We start from the raw sequence: 17,518 nt of genomic DNA on the forward strand, positions 1-17,518 counted from the left end.
TCAGGCCCGCCCCTCCCGCAGATCACGCAGACTGCATGGGGCCTCACCTCGCGGAGGGGGCCTCATCCCACGGAGGGATTTTGCGGAGGGAGCCTCATCTGAAGCGCCACAGTTCCACAGTTGTTTGTGAGTCAGCAGATGCAAAGCAAACAGCAGCTTGAACCATCAAGGCTGAAGGTGGGTCAGATTAAAATGAGGAAAGTAAGCCCTGTCCCATTTAAGAATATAGAAAATTCATGAAAACAGCCCTTTTTCCAGTCTTTTTTAAAATGTAGGTTATTTCAGTTAAGAAATGCATGGTTTGAAAGTTCAGGAAACACACTTGAAGCACACCAGTGGACATACATGTGCCATTAACTCAGTAATTGATGTCTGTTGGTCTTTATTTTACTCTGAGCTGCATACAATTTTTAGATTTAATCAAACTTGCCTTACGCTATAAGAACACACTGATCTGGTTCAAGTTCAATGTATTTTATATAGCATATTTAACAGCAACAAAATAATGCACATTGCCGAAAGTGGTGGATGCAATGAATGCATTAATGCTTTGAACGAGCAAAATCCTGGAACATCTAAAGGCCCGGTGTGTCGGCCCGGACACACAATTTCGGCCGTCGAGAGATGTCTGGCCATCGATGAGCGTCCTGTCGCCCTACTCAGATTGGTGTGTCCAGCACCGTCGTGTCTTTTCGGCCGTGCCAACACCTTCCGGCAAGGCAAAATAAATCCCTCTGATTGGCTGTTCAGCGTAGCGAATCGGTGCATGAGAAGCGAAACGGAAGTAAAGAAGGCACACACAGACGGCTATTATTTTTTATTTTCCAGTACCGCACTAAACATCTTTTTGATTAAATGTCTTTATGTGAAACAGTCTGTGAAACAGTCGGTGATGGACGAGAGTGAAAATGGAACGCACGCTATTTGTTGTTTGAATATATCACGCAGTCTGTCTTCCGGTTGCCTCTTTTGAATGACGAATACACAATACCGCCGCTTGCTGGTAAGGAGAGTTATTTGCCACTCACGCATGTGCAGTGCGTACGTGCTTGGCCTTCGGCTGAAGTCTTTGCGGTGTGTTCCAGTGCGACTTTTTGGCCAAGACGACAATCGGGTCCGTCGGGACGTGTTCTTTGGTGTCAGTTTGGTAGGATACTGAGTTTAAGGTAGGACAGGAATCTAAAGAGTGTTGGCAATCAATGCTATAAAGCTATGGTGTATAATGTATGGTTGAAAAACATCAAGGTTGAAGAGTACAGGTTTTTTGTGACTGATTTTTTGTCATAGCGGTACCCTCAGCTCCTCCAGGACGGGTGAGACATATTTAGATTGGATCAAAGATAGGAGGCTTGAATTAGATTATTTATAATATTAGATCGTCAGCATGACTGTATTATGTGATAAGAATGAAGTTGACACAAAGATGTGATCACTTTGTGATAAACTGTTTCAATGTGACCTGCAAGTCTGCTGGAACTTAGCTTTAGTAGAACCTCAGCCAAGGTCAAGCTAGCTGCCACGGAGGGTCACGAGACATAATAGCAAAATAACAGACTACCTTCAGTATTTTTATAATTTGTTCACTCAACCCAGATTTTGTGTCGTGCAAACTTTCTTTTTGTTTCGGAAAACAGGATTCAGCAGTTGTCTCGATTACGCAGAAGTTTCGAGCAGCATTGCAACATCAGACAACTCCCGCCTACTCAGAGGAGGGACTATCTGCAGTGGAAAATAGTAGATTCAGAACGCCGCTGCTCGAGTCCTCACTAACACTAAGAAAGTGGATCACATCACTCCTGTTCTGAAGTCTTTACACTGGCTTCCTGTGTGTCAAAGAATAGATTTCAAAATACTGCTGCTGGTTTATAAAGCACTGAATGGTTTAGGCCCAAAATACATTTCTGACCTGCTAAATTATGAACCATCCAGATCTCTCAGGTCTTCAGGGACTGGTCAGCTTTCTGTCCCCAGAGTCAGAACTAAACATGGAGAAGCAGCGTTCAGTTATTATGCTCCAAATATCTGGAACAAACTCCCAGAAACCTGCAGGTCCGCTGCAACTCTGACTACTTTTAAATCCAGGCTGAAGACTTTTCTTTTTGTCGCTGCTTTTAATTGAACTATTCATATCTTAGACTGCACTGTAACTTTTATCCATGTACTTTTTTCTTTTAATGTTTAATTTATTAGCTTTTCTTTTTAATGACTGATTTTAAATGCCATTTTCTTAATCTCTTTCATTTTTTGTAAAGCACTTTGAATTGCCTTGTGTTGAAAAGTGCTATATAAATAAACTTGCCTTGCCTTGTGTGTGTGTGTGTGTGTGTGTGTGTGTGTGTGTGTGTGTGTGTGTGTGTGTGTGTGTGTGTGTGTGTGTGTGTGTGTGTGTGTGTGTGTGTGTGTGTGTGTGTGTGTGTGTGTGTGTGTAGGACCTGAAGCCAGCGAACCTCCTCATCAGTTCTTCCGGTCATCTGAAGATCGCAGACTTTGGTTTGGCCAGATTGTTCAGTGAGCTGGGCGACAGACTGTACAGCCATCAGGTGGCCACCAGGTAACACACACACATTTTTATTTATTATTAGATACTTTTTTTAGGCAACATTTCTTTGTTTTATGGGGTGTTAGCTGGGAGGTATTGTTGCAAACGTCCCACACTAGCAACAATAGTTTAGTTTATTAAAAAATACACACACAAACAGCTTTAAAAAACATCTTAAACCAGTCAAACCAGCCTCCACTTTTAGAATGTAGTCCGTGTCACTTCCATAAGAAAGCTAAATGTAACAGCTTTCTGTCCCCAGAGTCAGAACTAAACATGGAGAAGCAGCGTTCAGTTATTATGCTCCAAATATCTGGAACAAACTCCCAGTAACCTGCAGGTCCGCTGCAACTCTGACTACTTTTAAATCCAGGCTGAAGACTTTTCTTTTTGTCGCTGCTTTTAATTTTAATTGAAACTGAGCCGTTGTGTTCATCAGTAAAGTGGAACTTCTGTGTGAACTATTCATATCTTAATGCACTGTAGCTTTTTATTCATGTACTTTTTATTCATGTGTTTTTTCTTTTAATGTTTCTTTTATTATCTTTTACTGTTTTTAATTGTCTGAATGTCTTTCATTTTTGTAAAGCACCTTGAATTGCCTTGTGTTGAAAGGTGCTATATAAATAAACTTGCCTTGCCTAAGTGGAGTCCGGTATCCATATCATGCGGAAAACCTGGCATTAGCTAAAGTGTTTATATAATCTGTCTCAACAAAGATCTCATTGTACACAACGATCTGAAAACGAGATATTTTCTTCCTCACATGTATATGTCAACTTTTTCAGCATTGCCTCATGAGGGCAATTTTGGTCTGTCGTTGTCACCACTTTAGTTTAGAAAATGATAGACATAATGGATTGGCACAAATTTTAAAATCGTGTTTTTGAGACGATGTACCTGTAAGACTTTGGGGAGCTCTTTACTCTTCATGTAGCGGCTTCATTTTCTTTTTTTATATATGAAAGATACTTACGAAGAAATTAGCAAAACACATGATTACAAGCTTGATGAAGGAGTTTGAAAAAAATTGTATAATTCTATACATCTAGCATTGTCTTATCGAGTATGTTAACGTTCACGTAGCCCCCCTGTTTTTTAAACAGCATCATAGGCCCACTAGTTGGCTGCAGACTCTCCTTTTTGTTTAATTTATAATTGTTTCTGAAGTTGAGTTTTAATGTCTCTCTAGAGTTGTGGATTCATTCTTGGGATTTTAAATCAATGCAAATTATTTTTATTTCAAGAAGATCTTGTCGGTACAATTCTATTTCCTACCTAACATAATAACCTTATCAGGTCCACTTAATCTTATGCTGTTGCGTCTCCACCCTTGGGCTCACAGCAAGTCGATGCAAGTTTTTATACAGGTTTTACAATCTAACAGAAATGGCTTATTGAGTCATTTCAATCTGCAGATATAATGATTCATTACACTTAAGGCATGCCAAACTACATGCAATTGTTATTTGTATGTCTTTGTAAAGCATGTAATGCATACCTTGCTTTAAAACTTGGCCCATAAAGCCATTACAGCTACAGTAGGTCTGAGATTAAATATGATTCAGATGTCCCATATTCATGAATTATTAAATGAATTATCATGTTTTATTGATATTTTGTGTTTAAACAGTCATCCTATTGTGCAAAGACATGCAAGTTAGGTTAATTGTCAATTCTTAATTGCCAGAAATAAGTGAAAATTGTTGTATCAGCCTGGCGTCCTGCCCATGCGGTAAAAACACTGTTCATCCAATGGCATTTTGGATCAGCTCCAGCCACTCTCTAGTAAAATAACTTTCAGATAACGTTTGGATCAAAAGGAGCTGTTAATGTCTTCTTTTCTAAAATATTTATGCAGGGTGATCAATGTTTTTCACAATTATGAATTATGGCAGAAAGCAGAATAACCATATTTATTGTGGTAAACAAAATATATATATATTTTTTACCATTGTTGAGCCCTAATTGGACAAACGGCAGTGAAAATGCAAAAAAAAAGAAATCAGAGATTATGGGGTTAAATCGGGACGTTGCGGTTATGGCGTGTAACCATAAAGCCTGCAGCAACTGTAAATTCTGATCAATCGATTGATTTATAAAAAATAAATGTATAGTCAGCAGAGAGTCACAAACAATGGGAACTCAATCGGTGGGTTTGATATGATTTTTCTAATAATTAAAGGGGCCCTATAATGCTTTATGGCCATTTATATCCTTTGTTAACTAATGACATCACTATGTAACAGAATCAGAATACCTTTATTAGTCCCACAGAGGAGAAATGTACGTTGTTACAGCAGAAAAATAGCCACAGACAGCTTAATGTTACATATGTTACATGCATTAAAAAGTATTAAACAAACAAAAAAGTTATGATGTAATAAAAAATATATTAAAAATAAAAAGTTACACAATTTACAAAATACACATCCTGTAACGGTATGTCCACACAGTTCCGTCGCGTGCTTCAACGGAGACGCTTCCCATTCACTTTGAATGGTGTGACGTCAAGCTTTGCCGAACTGCATTGTGGTTCCGTCACTTTGCCTCCATTGCTCGCTTCGAAAGTTGAGCAAAGTTCAACTTTTCAAGCATTGACGGAAGCGCCAGCCAATCAAATTATATGCCAGTATAAGCGCTTGCCAATCAAACCGCGTGCTTGTGTGTCCGGGGCGGGAGATTAATGTGATTGGTTGTTGGTCGCGCGCCAGACACGCCCACCGGCAAGCTTCAACGCGACTGAACCGTGTGAACGATACGTAACGGTACGTCCACATCCTTAGGATTTAGCAGCCAGGTATATATTACACACTTATTAACGGCATATATATATATATATATATATATATATATAGCACATAGTTGGTTGGTATTTAACAGCAGCAAAGGGTGTTATAGTCTGTGTGGGGGGGGGGGGGTCTACTAGGGGCTGCTCTGGTTGTATAGTCTGACCGCCGCAGGAAGGAAGGACCTGCGGTTCAGCAGCCTGTCGGGAGCTGCACAGTGAGGACAGGGTGTCCTGGAGGGGCTGAGACACATTGTCCAGCAGCGAGGACAGCTTGGCTGCCATTCTCCTGTCTCCCACCACCTCCACAGTGTCCAGAGGACTCCCCAGGACAGAGCTGGCCTTCCTTACCAGTCTGTTTAGTCTCTTCCTCTCAGCAGCCGAGATGCTGCTGCCCCAGAAGGCCACACCATAGAACATGGCTGATGCCACAACAGAGTCATAACATGTCTGAAGGAGTGCCCCTTGCACCCCGAAAGACCTCAGTCTCCTCAGCAGAAAGAGTCTGCTCTGTCCCTTCTTGTACAGAGCAGCAGAATTATCAGTCCAGAAGAAACAGGGGCTGATGTGAGAGGTGACTGTGAGCTGATGGCCGGGGGCTGAGTAGAGGTGGGAGAGGTGACAGGGTCATCTCCAGGCAGTGGGGACAATGGGCAATAGCGCTCCTCTTTCTGGTTTCAGACAGGGGGTGAAAAGCGGTGCTGAAGCTCTTTCTCAAGCATGAGACAAATATTTATTTTGAACATTAAAGCATCTCAACATATCATATAAGCTGTTAGGGTGGACTATCAAATGAAGGCATAAAACCCTACAAATATATCATTAATTTAGTAAAACAAATACATGTATAAGTGGATTAATTCAACAGCTTTATTGTTGCATTAATGGCCCATTGATAACCCTATGAATCATTTAATAAAACAAATTATTTCACATTTCTCTAATGTTGAGAGGGAATATTTACCTTTTTCATTTAAATTGTTTTATTTTTGTGAGGGATACCCTTTAGTGGAAGTTCAGGTCAACGCACCATGACTCAATGATCACACAGTAATAAAGTGTTCTTGCCTGCTCTCCATGCGTGGGTGTGTGGTGGAAGGAGTCCCTGTATACAACATTTGAAATAACAGCCATTAAATGGACAGTGAACCCAACCACACAGCGACAAACCAACATTGTGAATTATACTTTGCATGCTGTGTGTGTGTCCATCCTTTGTTCCTGCTCTCCAGCCGTCTCCTCCTTCCTCATTCCACCTTCAATTATGCAAAAGCAACAAAGCATCCAAGGGCTTCCCCAAGAGTTCCCAAACACAACAGACCAATACAACAAACAGTATTGCTACACTACCATGATGAAATACCAGAGCAGGGTTGTGTAGTTAGTAGTGAACTCATAACAGTTGCCTGCACTGGCTTTAATTCATTTCTGGTTATTCTTCTGTTCATATTCACTGTATGTGGTCTGTCAGTATAATTGTGTTTTATCCTGCCAAAACAGCATGATTTGAACTAAATGCCAAGCCTTGTTGTTGGAGAAATGCCAGGTGTTGTGTTAGGAAGAGTGCCAGGGTGCGAACTGGAGGGGAGCAGGGGGAGCTATAGCTCCCCTAGTGGTGACCTGAGCTCCCCTGGGAACATGGTTTGTGAAATTTGGGGGGAGTTCTCTAAAATACTGATCTGATGACCAAATAAATTCCATTTTGGGCATGTTTTTTTTTTTCAAAGGTGTAAAATAAAATTATATTTAGAGTTTATGATTCATGAAAAAAGTGTCGCCTGCTTGCACGCTGCCCGCAGCTCCACCCACTACCCACTCACTCACAAGCTCGTTTAGTTAGCACTGCATGTTTACCAGGCATTGTTGCTGCTGCTGACATGTCGAAAAGAAAAAAACAACTTACCTTGGGCAATTTCTTTAAAAAGACGGCCCAAACAACCTGATCAAGAAGACCAACCGAATGTAGCTGGTGGTAGCACATCGTACGTTGTGACTGCTGCTACAACAGAACCGAGAGAGGAGGGAGCTAACGTCAGTGCTAGTGCTAACTTGACAGCTAACGTTAACTTGGGGGGCTGAAGAGACACAAGAAGACGAGCCGTTGTGTAGTGTGTGTGGCGTCGCGTCTCACCAGGCAGTGAGAGGGTTGTGTTGTGCTATAGCTGTATTATTAATATTAATATTGTTCATGGTTGGTGCCGCTGGCTGCTCTAATCGCGTGTGTTCGGCTCTGTGTTTGATCACAGCCATAATAGGCTATTCTTTCACACACAGTGACGTCACAGCTACCCACAATGCAACGCGCGCCATATATTTTTTTATAAAGACGCCATTTTTCTGGAGGTGCAAAAATCCTGGCAATGCTAATATAAACAGCTAGCTTATGTCGCCAGGCAGAGCGCACTAGGTTTTTTTTTCTGAATTAACGAGCCGAATAAATCGCTGCATGTCTTCGGATTACATCTCTGGACTTGAGGGGTGTGCTCTAGGTCGTTACCAGCGTAAACTAGAGCTGTGTGGGTTGTTGGATGTACAACGTATGGAATTACGACCCTCAAAAGTGGCCTTCGGTCGATTTTGGCTGCATCTACGTCTATCTTCTGGAAACACCAGGTGAATACCCCACTTGTCACAATAATATTATCATGCCAATGCATATATGTGGTATTTTAGAGTTGACTATATTGATTAAGGCAATCGACTATGATATTCTGTATGCACCTCGTGTGAAATGGTTGATACCGGAAGTACGGTGTCGCCCTCGGCCCAAAACCCGTATGTGTGTGTGAAAGAATAGCCCATGTGAAACAATGTAGCCTGTTTTTGAGTCATTTTAAGTTGATTTAATTAAACAGTCAAACGTTACATTGGTGGTCCGTGGATTATTTATTATTGTTGATTGAAGTTTGCGTAGCCCATACATACGGTGGCCGGCAGGTGCATACGCTAAACAACGGCCAAAAACACACACATAAGCAGGAAACACCTGCAAATAATGAAATGAAAAACAAACAAACCCTGAAAACAAATACAACAGAAAAACGCTGCATTTACAGAAATTATGCAAACTAAATACAACACACAAACCCCGAAAACAAACGCAACAAAAATACGCTGCAAATTATTTCACACAGTGACGTCACGAGCTACCCACAATGCAACGCGCGCCATATATCTATATAGAAATACGCCATTTTCCCGGAGGTGCTAATATCCTGGAGGTGCTAATATAAACAGCTATGTAATGTAGCCCAGCAGAGCGCACTAGTTTTTTTTTTTTTTAAATTAACGACCGAAGAAATCGCTGCATGTCTTCGGATTACATCTCTGGACTTGAGGGGTGTGCTCTAGGTCGTTACCAGCGTAAACTAGAGCTGTGTGGGTTGTCCGATTGCCCTTACAGACTGCCTGCAGATGTATGGAAAAACGACCCTCGAAAGTGGCCTTCGGTCGATTTTGGCAGCATCTACGTCTATCTTCTAGAAACACCAGGTGAATACCCCACTTGTCACAATAATATTATCATGCCATTGCATATATGTGGTATTTTAGAGTTGACTATATTGATTAAGGCAATATACTATGATATTCTGCTTGCACCTCGTGTGAAATGGTGGATACCGGAAGTACGGTGTCGCCCTCGGCCCAAAACCCGTATGTGTGTGTGAAAGAATACCAAAACGATATGCAAAGTCAAAAGCACATACAACCGAAAAACACATTACAAAAAAAAAACATTCCGGAAGTGCTCCAGGCCTCTAGGGGGCTTGCTACGTGGAACAGATTGATGTATGACCAGACATAGAGAGAACGAACAAGAGGAAAGAAAGTTCATTTAAGTGGAGAAAGAGTGTTTTTATACATAGAGCGTCATATTTACGTAGCTAGCGTTAGCGTGTTTGATAAAAGAGCTTGCAAGAGCCATTGTGCACCTAAATGTAACTCTTGACATATAGATGTATAGTATAGAACCGGGACGCCCCTCCCTACACGCAGATCAAACAGACTGGGTGGGGTCTCACGCCCTCACCTCGTGGAGGGGGCCTCAACTGAGCCGCAAATGCGATGCGGTGATAAAAAGGAAATAAAATAAAATGTAAAAAGTTGAATTAAAATATTAAAACAGCAACACAACATTATTCCCACATTAAAAGCCAGTCTGAAGAGGTGTGTTTTGAAGGTGGGGGGGTCGGTGCAGTCTCTGATGTTTAATGGGAGTGAGTTCCAGAGGGAGGGGGCATCGATGGAGAAAGCTCTGTCCCCCCAGGTTCGGTGCTTGGTTTGTGGGGGGATAGACAGGAGGTGGCTTCTGATGAGTTAATTGAAAGACCGTTTCTTTAATACTATTATAATATTTAGGTAGCCGAAAAATATCCACTCTTTTTGACTTAACCTAGCTGTCCCTACATTTTATTTCTCCACAGATGTACTGTCCATTCTGTGGGGTCCAGCGTGACATCTTCGCATGGCTTTTGTGGTGTCTGTGGCAGAGACATCACATTTCTAAAAGATGTGGCTAACAAAGTCCCTGAGGAGATGCCCACCACTAGTGCACATCTAAGTGCACAGTCTAGCACCAGTGCAGGTAAATAGGTTGTTCGTTTTATTACCAAACAATAAGTATTTATAGAAAACTTGGTTTAAAAGTTCGAATTCTGTTATTATACAAATACATCTCTACACTATGTGGCTTACCTACTGTTGAATGTGTTATAAGATGTTCCTCAGAAGGGATTGAGGATGAGACTCCTATTGAACATAATGAAGAGTAATGAATGTTTATTCCTGTGTTTTTTGTAGCAGGAAGCTCAGCTGTAGAGTCCTTTAAAAAATATAGGGAAATAAAAGAGGGAGAGAAAGACCTTTTTTACAAAGGGACGGCATAACTCCAAAAATGAAAAGAAACAGAAATTGGTGAAGGTATGCAACGTTTTCTATTATGAATACATCTGTAATTCAAATCTGCTCACCACACTCTCATATAATGTCCGAAAAAATGTTTTATTCATTTGCATGTTATTGTCTTTTTGCAGATTTCTGTTGGAGTAATGAGGAGGATGGATGGCTGCCTTAAACCTGTGAGAGGGAGGTCAACTTCCCCTTCATGTTGAACCTCAATGGGCATGTGAAGAACTGTTGGCTGCTGCCATAAAAAAGCAGAAAGCCTCTAACCAGGACTTGGAAGATGGTGCCCATGTCTTGTTGTACCCTGATGCGAGGGTGATAACAAATATCCCCGGAACGGACACCCCTTTCACAGTACAGATGTACAAAGAGGCCATTGGAAAGCCCTACCAACGAATTACGTTGTACATCTGTACTCTTGAAGCCGTTTGAAACAGTTGTAAGTGCTTCTGACATATATTCCCCCTTGTTTAAAGCACTAAACTGTATAATAGTTCAAATGTAAACATAACAGTTGTTCTGTCTATATTTCTTAACACAATTCATTCCACCCATCATTCCTTTCTCTTCGTGGTTGAACTTATGAGGTCAAATGGTCTTTTATGAATAGTGGCAGAAGAAATGAAATTTAAGTATCAACAAAAGCTTCCAAACTTTCCTTCTGTTCAAACCCTATGGTTCAAACTAAATATAAATCCCCTCTTAAGGATTGTAATTCTAAATTAACCTTCTTCTCACAACAATGTTGGTTTGTTGTGCCCCAATGTAAATCCTAATGTGAGAGTGAAAAGGACGGTCAACAATATAATGTACATTTCACAAACATTTTGTGTTTCGATTGAATCCTTTCTGATTGATGTCAATCCAATAATTCAGGATTCAAACCAACATTTGATGATAGGTACAGACGTAGGGGAACAATTATTTTTATAGTATTAATCATGACACTTTTATTTTCTTAGGTTACACTGGAACAACCTCTTCAAGTGACGAGGACAGTGTGGTTGTTGCCATCTGGAGACAGTCTTGCTGACACCGTGGTCAGTTTGGATCTATCGTGGCATTTATTCTTAATTAAGTTAATTTTATTTCAGTCAGTCATTTGTGTGTTGTATGCAGGTGTGGGACTTTCCAAATGAACAGAGCACTCCCAGAATGGACAACAGTTTGCCAGGGTAAAATAAAACATTGTCAACATGTTATTTTGTGCCACAAGAAGCAGAATGTTTTAACAGTACAGTAGTTTGAATATATTTTTTGTTTACCTTTATCAGATCTCTCAGGCACCCACAACCAGCGTCTGATCGGGTAAGACTAATTAAAAATGTAATTATACCATGTAGGTTTGAATTTGTGAACATGAAATCAATAAATACCTTTGTGTGCTAATGACACTGTCATTAGATCAACTGCATCATTATTATTTCCTGGGTAAAAATAGGATGGAGAACCTAAATAAAAGAATTATTCTATACTGTAAATCTTATTACTAGCTTCATCATTTAATATTACTATACATCACTTTGTCTTTCCCAGCAGAGAATACCTGACTGCGCCAGACGTTGTTGCAGAACTCTCTGCAAAAATAAAAAATACCTCTTGCAGCAGGTTTAATATTAACCGATCCAATGTATGGGATGGAGCAATCCGCGGCTTCAAACGGGCCCTCATTCGACCCCTCTCATCAGATGCAGGTTAAGTTTACTGACGATGAGGGACAAACTGAGGATGGAGTGGACATTGGTGGTCCCAAGCGGGAGTTCCTGACCCTCCTTATGGAATGCCTGAGAATGAGAAGAATATTTGATGGTCCACAGGACAGGAAATTCCTCACGTTCGACAATGCAGGTAATGATGTTCGCAAATCTGTCTTATGTTCAATACTGTACTGTAAATATAGGAGCTGCTTATGGATTTTGCAGCTGGATTTATGTGACAATTACATTATCTTATACTGTATATCTTTATAATAACGTGGCAACTGTTGGTTAACGTTTGACAAAAAATATCGACAGCTGCAAAAGATGACGAATACTTTCATGCTGGGAGGATGATTGCAACTTCTATAGTTCATGGTGGTCCAGGCCCCCGCTTCCTGTCAGAGACGCTCTACCAGCACCTCACTGGAATGAAAAACACCAACATTGAAGCCATCATTGAAGACATTACTGATGACACTATGAGAGCTTCCCTGCTTGAGGTAGGCTGGCATATTAGGGCAAACATTTGTTGTTTTACTATCACAGCCCAACATACAACATGAAGTTGTCTCCCTTATAACCTGTGAAGAATTTGGTTTTTATATTGTCCGGCCTTCGATAGTTTCTTATTGGGCTTTTATAGCCTCTTTTGGAACCATAACGAACAACCTTAGCTAGCTGTTATGGCAAACCATTAGAAATGATGCAGTATTTATTTATCATACCTAACTGTCATTACAAATATCATTAATGAAAACAAATGTACACTAGTAAGAACAAGTTTGTCATCTTAGAACAATATTAAAAATGTATTCCTCCTTTCATGACATGGATATAGTTATATAAGCTTTAATATCTTGCCACTTTGATTAATGCAACTCCTTACATTAGGTATCATTCATAATTCTTGCTCCCCTCTGCAGCTGGTCAAAAATGATTGGGGTAATTAAGTGTAAAACACAATGTTTAATAAGAAGAAGAAGAAGAAGAAGAAGAAGAAGAAGAACTTGGATTTATTTACCTTTCAAGAAACCAAAGGACACTTACATTTATGATACTATTTAATGAGAGTAGTAAATCAGTCAGATTTAAACCGAACACCATAGGAGGGAAAGAAGATGTTACAATTATTGAGAATATATATTTTTTATTTGATAAATTACCTGTCTTCCTTCATATGCGAGTTTGACAGCATATTGATTTATGTTTATTGATTATGATTGTTTTCTACCCTAGATATCCAGCGCAAGCTACATTGGAGGAACTACATGCATTCAATTTCCAGCTTGTCTGCAGACTGCAGGTTGCTTGCAGTACCCTGATGGTGTGGATGGCAAAAACGCAATCATAAAGGATTTCATGCAGTGGTACATCATTTACCGCAACCATTTTGCCATACAAAGGTAATGTTTCTGCACTATTTAACCTAAGTTCAATATATTTTAATTGTTATCGAGTCAAACACATCACCATTTAGATGTTAAAGCAAGGTTATAATTTATATTAGAACCATTCAGACACAAAGCAATTCCAAGTGCTTTACACTTTCAGAAAATACAAAAATTGCATTTTTAAAACATCATTAAAATTATTAAAAGCAGTTTAACGTGTATTGAAGCTCGGAACAAACATTTAAAGATAAGAAAAGCCTAAATCAAGCGTTCTATGACCAATTGTGATACCAAGGCGATTGAGGGTTTACAAGGGTAGAGTTGTATCTATCGATTCACTGGACAATCCTGCATTTGGAGATAATTTTATTATCAGTTTAGTTACTTTCACAGAAGTTATTCTGACTTTATTTAATATATGTTATTGGTCTTGGTCAAAAAGTAAAATATGAAACAGAAATATGTAAAGATTATTGATTGATTTACTTTACTGCATGTAAAACCCAGAGGTCATTAAGAAATGAAGTATTTCTAAAATTGGTTCTAATGCTTTTTTCAGATATTGTTACTAACCTGGCGATAGGTGATAGTAGATTGATGGGTCTTTGTGTCTAATGTTTCCTAGATTCAAAGACAGACTTGAAGCCTTGGATGTGATTCATGCTTTGGAGCAGCACGGAAGTGTTTTCAGAGCTTTTATGTGCTCAAGTGTGGTAGAGCTGACTTCTGCCACATTGGAGGAAGTCTTTGAGGTTCAGAACAGCAGCGAAAAAGGAAGCACAAGACGCCATGAGGAAACCAGGGTGCTGGGATTTTGGAGAGACTATCTCCTTTAAAAAGAAGGTTTATTTGAGTTCCAACATTGTTCACATCTTAAAATAATTAGCTATTAATGGCAGTTCTATCAATCTTGATATTTAAAAAAAACAAAAAACCGTAATACTACTTTTTCTTCTCAGAAAAACGAACAGGACTCCTCCTCAGTGACATCCTGATGTTCTCAACAGGATTAAACACCCTGCCACCGTCTGGAATCCAGCCGAAATCCCAATTGGTTTTTCACCGGACATCTCGCTTTCCAATCGGCAGAACCTGCTCAAACACAATAGAAATACCAATGTCAAGCACCTACGAACAGTTTGAAAGCAACATGGACTTTGGAATCCAAAATTCGCCTGGTTTTGGACTTTATTGAAAGCTGGGCTTACAATTTACAAATTAGCCATGTTCTTCATATTTATATAGTTCGTAACACAAGACTCCCAGGTCAAGGGTTGCATTAGACCACTCGTTCTTTGAAGGTTCTCAAAGTGTTCCTGGAAGTGGTCGTCTCCACATAGACTGTTGGTCGAGTCCAGAACAAACTGGCCCAAGTCGTCTTGTGGGACTGGGAACCCACAGTCAGTTCCACCGTACCTGGATGTGCAATATGTTCAACAGTTTATTATTCACGTGTACAAAATTGTTCTTGAAATGTTGTTTTGTTGAACTTCTTTGAAAATTAAAAAAGTTACTGTCACTTAATAGTATACATTATTTGAGTAATAACTGACTGACTGAGGTGAACAGATGACACAATCTTAATTTATAGTGAAAAATGTACTTTGGGGCAACTGATTTTTTCTTAGAATTTTAGGCAGTTACTAAAAATAAATCTGAACAAAATTGAGAAATATGTTTAATTGATAGAAACAAACCTGTGTGGCAGGTTGTACATGACATCTGGTTTCCTGGATGGACAACGAGACTGGTTTACATGTCTGATAATATGCGTGTTCCACTTTTCCCTGCATTCGTCAAGGTCCCTCTGTAGCACACCCATGAAGACAAACCGCACTAGGCATGTGTGCGCATGACTGCCACTGAAGTGATGTTTTTCTCTCAGGTCATTCATGAGATCCATCCAAAATTGAGACCTGAAGAAACAGATTCAAATGAGAGCTTTTTTTTATACATTGATGATTTCCATGTAAAGGGATTAAAAATAAATATAACAAATAACAGTAAACCTGTGGTATCAAATAGTCATATTTATAAGAACTGTATTAAGGAACAGAGATAAAGGGATAATCTGTTTTAACTGATGATTCCGATCAATTAAATTAAAAGGAAATCAGCAACCACACTAGGCATACCATATTTTGGCTGTGCCTGTGGTGCAGAGTTTAGTTGTAAAACAATTATTGTAGGAGATCGGAACTAATACACTGAAAATATAATTACATTACTTTTTATAGATATACTATGTTCATTGTCAAGGATGTAAAAAAAAAAGAAAGAAGCACCACACCTCTGTTTTCTGAAGTACGACCACCAGCTTTCAATTCTTTGATTTGCTGTTGAAGAGTCATACATGTGACCGGCAGCCCCAGCAAAATGGTCAGTGTGTCTTGATCTTAAAGCACACTGGATGGCTGCCATTGTGCCGTTTTCAGTGCCGCAGCCTCATAGGTATGACTCCATGCTCTGTGACACAACGTATGTAATTTTGAGCAATGACCCCAGGGTCATTGTTTGATGCTCCACACTTCAACCACAATACTTTTCTGGAGTAGCCATCAATACATCCGCTGATGGCCAAACCATAGGGCTTTAGCTTATCATAGCCATCAACATGCCAGACGTGGTTGGGTCCTTCAGAGCTGTATGTTCTTCGTACAAATCTTCTATTACTGCGAAGTTGAACTCCAGAGGGATCAAGCTCTCTCATCAAGTTCATGACCTCATCCCTTTTTACAGTAAGGGAGTGCTTTTGCCGCAATGTCTGACACATCGAGCGGTAACCGTAATGCTGGCCAGGTCCATTTAGCTCCTCTTGAATGGCAGCACGAACATTAGCCAGAGGGGAGTCGTTTTTTTTTCCTTGATAATGAAAGACTTTTTAATTTACTCTTTAAAGTACGCAGACTCATTTTTACATTGTGGGTAGTTTCCAGAAAATCCCAAATTTCATCGTAGCTGAAGCTATCATTAAAGTATTTCCGAATGAGGTCCTCTTCTGTGGGGCTGTCAGATGCTGATTGTAAAAAAAAAAAACACAAGGAGAAAAAGAAGAAAACATCATGTCATGGCTCACTGTCTCAAAATCTGATTCTAAATGTATAATGTTCTCTATAAAGATATAACTAATACACAATTATGAATGTATAATATAAGCTGTTTTGTGTATTAATGCATTGGTCTACAATTTAATGATAGCTTCTACATATTTCACATAAACAGACAATGAAAAAATGTGTCCTTCATGCTGATAACTATGCATCTGCCAATTAGTATTCTAAACAGAGTAGTGTGTTGAATCCTTATTTCTTGCATTTGAAACAGATACATTAAAAAAAGTGAACTTACTGTTGTGTTCAACTTCTGCCAAAAACTGTACATGTTTGCCACAGGAGCCACAGAACACTTGAACTTTCCCCAGATGTTGGCCACAGAAAGGACAAAACATGGCAGCCTGAAAAGACATACACTGATGTAGTAAATCCATTTAATCAAGTCAATCAAAAACACATAGTCTAAATAGTGGTTAGCTAAATAAATAGAAAGATACATCATGTTTACCATTGAATCTGTGTTTTGTCTCTCTCTCTCTCTCTCTCCTTGAATGTCTTCTCTATATTTGTTATAATGCACACTACTATCCTGTCATTAATTTGTCCCTCTTCACATGTTGTCACTTCTCTCTCTCTCTCAATTCAATTCAATAGCTTTATTAGCATGACCATAGTTACAGGCAATTGCTAAAGCTCTGTAGGCTATAGTTGCAACATCTATACACAAATACATACATATAAACAAACCGCTAACAATTCAAATGTCCTTTTTCCGCGGTACTCACTATGGCCCGTGTTATTTGCCTGTGTTACCGTTTAACTGGTTACACCGGGGAACTCGTTACGTTAACGGTAGGAATGGGGCGTGTACTTTGAGGAGCCATTGTCGAATAACCAGGAAATACACATTTCGATCGCTTCTTTTGTTGTTTACATTTATCTTTTGGTATATTTGGCTCCATAGGAACACTTTGATGCACATTCAGTACCAGTGTGTGAGGTTGTGGTTGCGATGCCGATATCCGGACGCGTAGGCTACAGCGAGGACTACAAAATGACAATGAGGTGACTGGGGATGTCTGTTCAAAACATTGCAAACGTGAATAAATCATTTGAAATATGTATTTGTCTCCGACTTTCAT

At 39.7% G+C, this 17,518-nt stretch overlaps 1 protein-coding gene and 4 long non-coding RNA genes across 6 annotated transcripts; 4 read left to right on the plus strand and 1 right to left on the minus strand.

Annotated features, from left to right (window-relative positions):
• Window positions 1-9,776: 9,776 nt before the first annotated feature.
• LOC117539941 lies at window positions 9,777-10,417 on the plus strand. The gene is made up of 3 exons (XR_004568095.1): window positions 9,777-9,912; window positions 10,128-10,247; window positions 10,361-10,417. It is a non-coding gene; the product is annotated as an uncharacterized LOC117539941 (long non-coding RNA).
• A 777-nt stretch (window positions 10,418-11,194) lies between these two features.
• LOC117539939 lies at window positions 11,195-11,897 on the plus strand. The gene is made up of 4 exons (XR_004568093.1): window positions 11,195-11,272; window positions 11,352-11,407; window positions 11,507-11,540; window positions 11,769-11,897. It is a non-coding gene; the product is annotated as an uncharacterized LOC117539939 (long non-coding RNA).
• A 6-nt stretch (window positions 11,898-11,903) lies between these two features.
• Window positions 11,904-12,882, plus strand: LOC117539936 (G2/M phase-specific E3 ubiquitin-protein ligase-like). The gene is made up of 3 exons (XM_034206297.1): window positions 11,904-12,080; window positions 12,248-12,432; window positions 12,856-12,882. Exons 1-3 carry the CDS (start codon window positions 11,921-11,923, stop codon window positions 12,880-12,882), a joined length of 372 nt encoding a protein of 123 aa, XP_034062188.1. The 5' UTR covers window positions 11,904-11,920.
• Window positions 12,883-13,178: 296 nt separating this feature from the next.
• Window positions 13,179-14,847, plus strand: LOC117539940. Its single transcript, XR_004568094.1, has 3 exons — window positions 13,179-13,335; window positions 13,949-14,166; window positions 14,283-14,847. It is a non-coding gene; the product is annotated as an uncharacterized LOC117539940 (long non-coding RNA).
• On the minus strand, window positions 14,601-16,755 carry LOC117539937. 2 transcript variants are annotated; one of them, XR_004568092.1, is made up of 4 exons: window positions 16,672-16,755; window positions 15,614-16,329; window positions 15,021-15,239; window positions 14,601-14,739 (listed from the first exon to the last, which is right to left on the minus strand). It is a non-coding gene; the product is annotated as an uncharacterized LOC117539937 (long non-coding RNA). The 2 variants fall into 2 exon arrangements; XR_004568091.1 differs by having other exon boundaries at window positions 15,614-16,339; window positions 16,672-16,733.
• Between the last annotated feature and the right edge of the window lie 763 nt (window positions 16,756-17,518).

Source organism: Gymnodraco acuticeps, unplaced genomic scaffold, assembly GCF_902827175.1.
Source record: "Gymnodraco acuticeps unplaced genomic scaffold, fGymAcu1.1, whole genome shotgun sequence".
In the NCBI taxonomy this organism is placed as follows: domain Eukaryota; kingdom Metazoa; phylum Chordata; class Actinopteri; order Perciformes; family Bathydraconidae; genus Gymnodraco; species Gymnodraco acuticeps.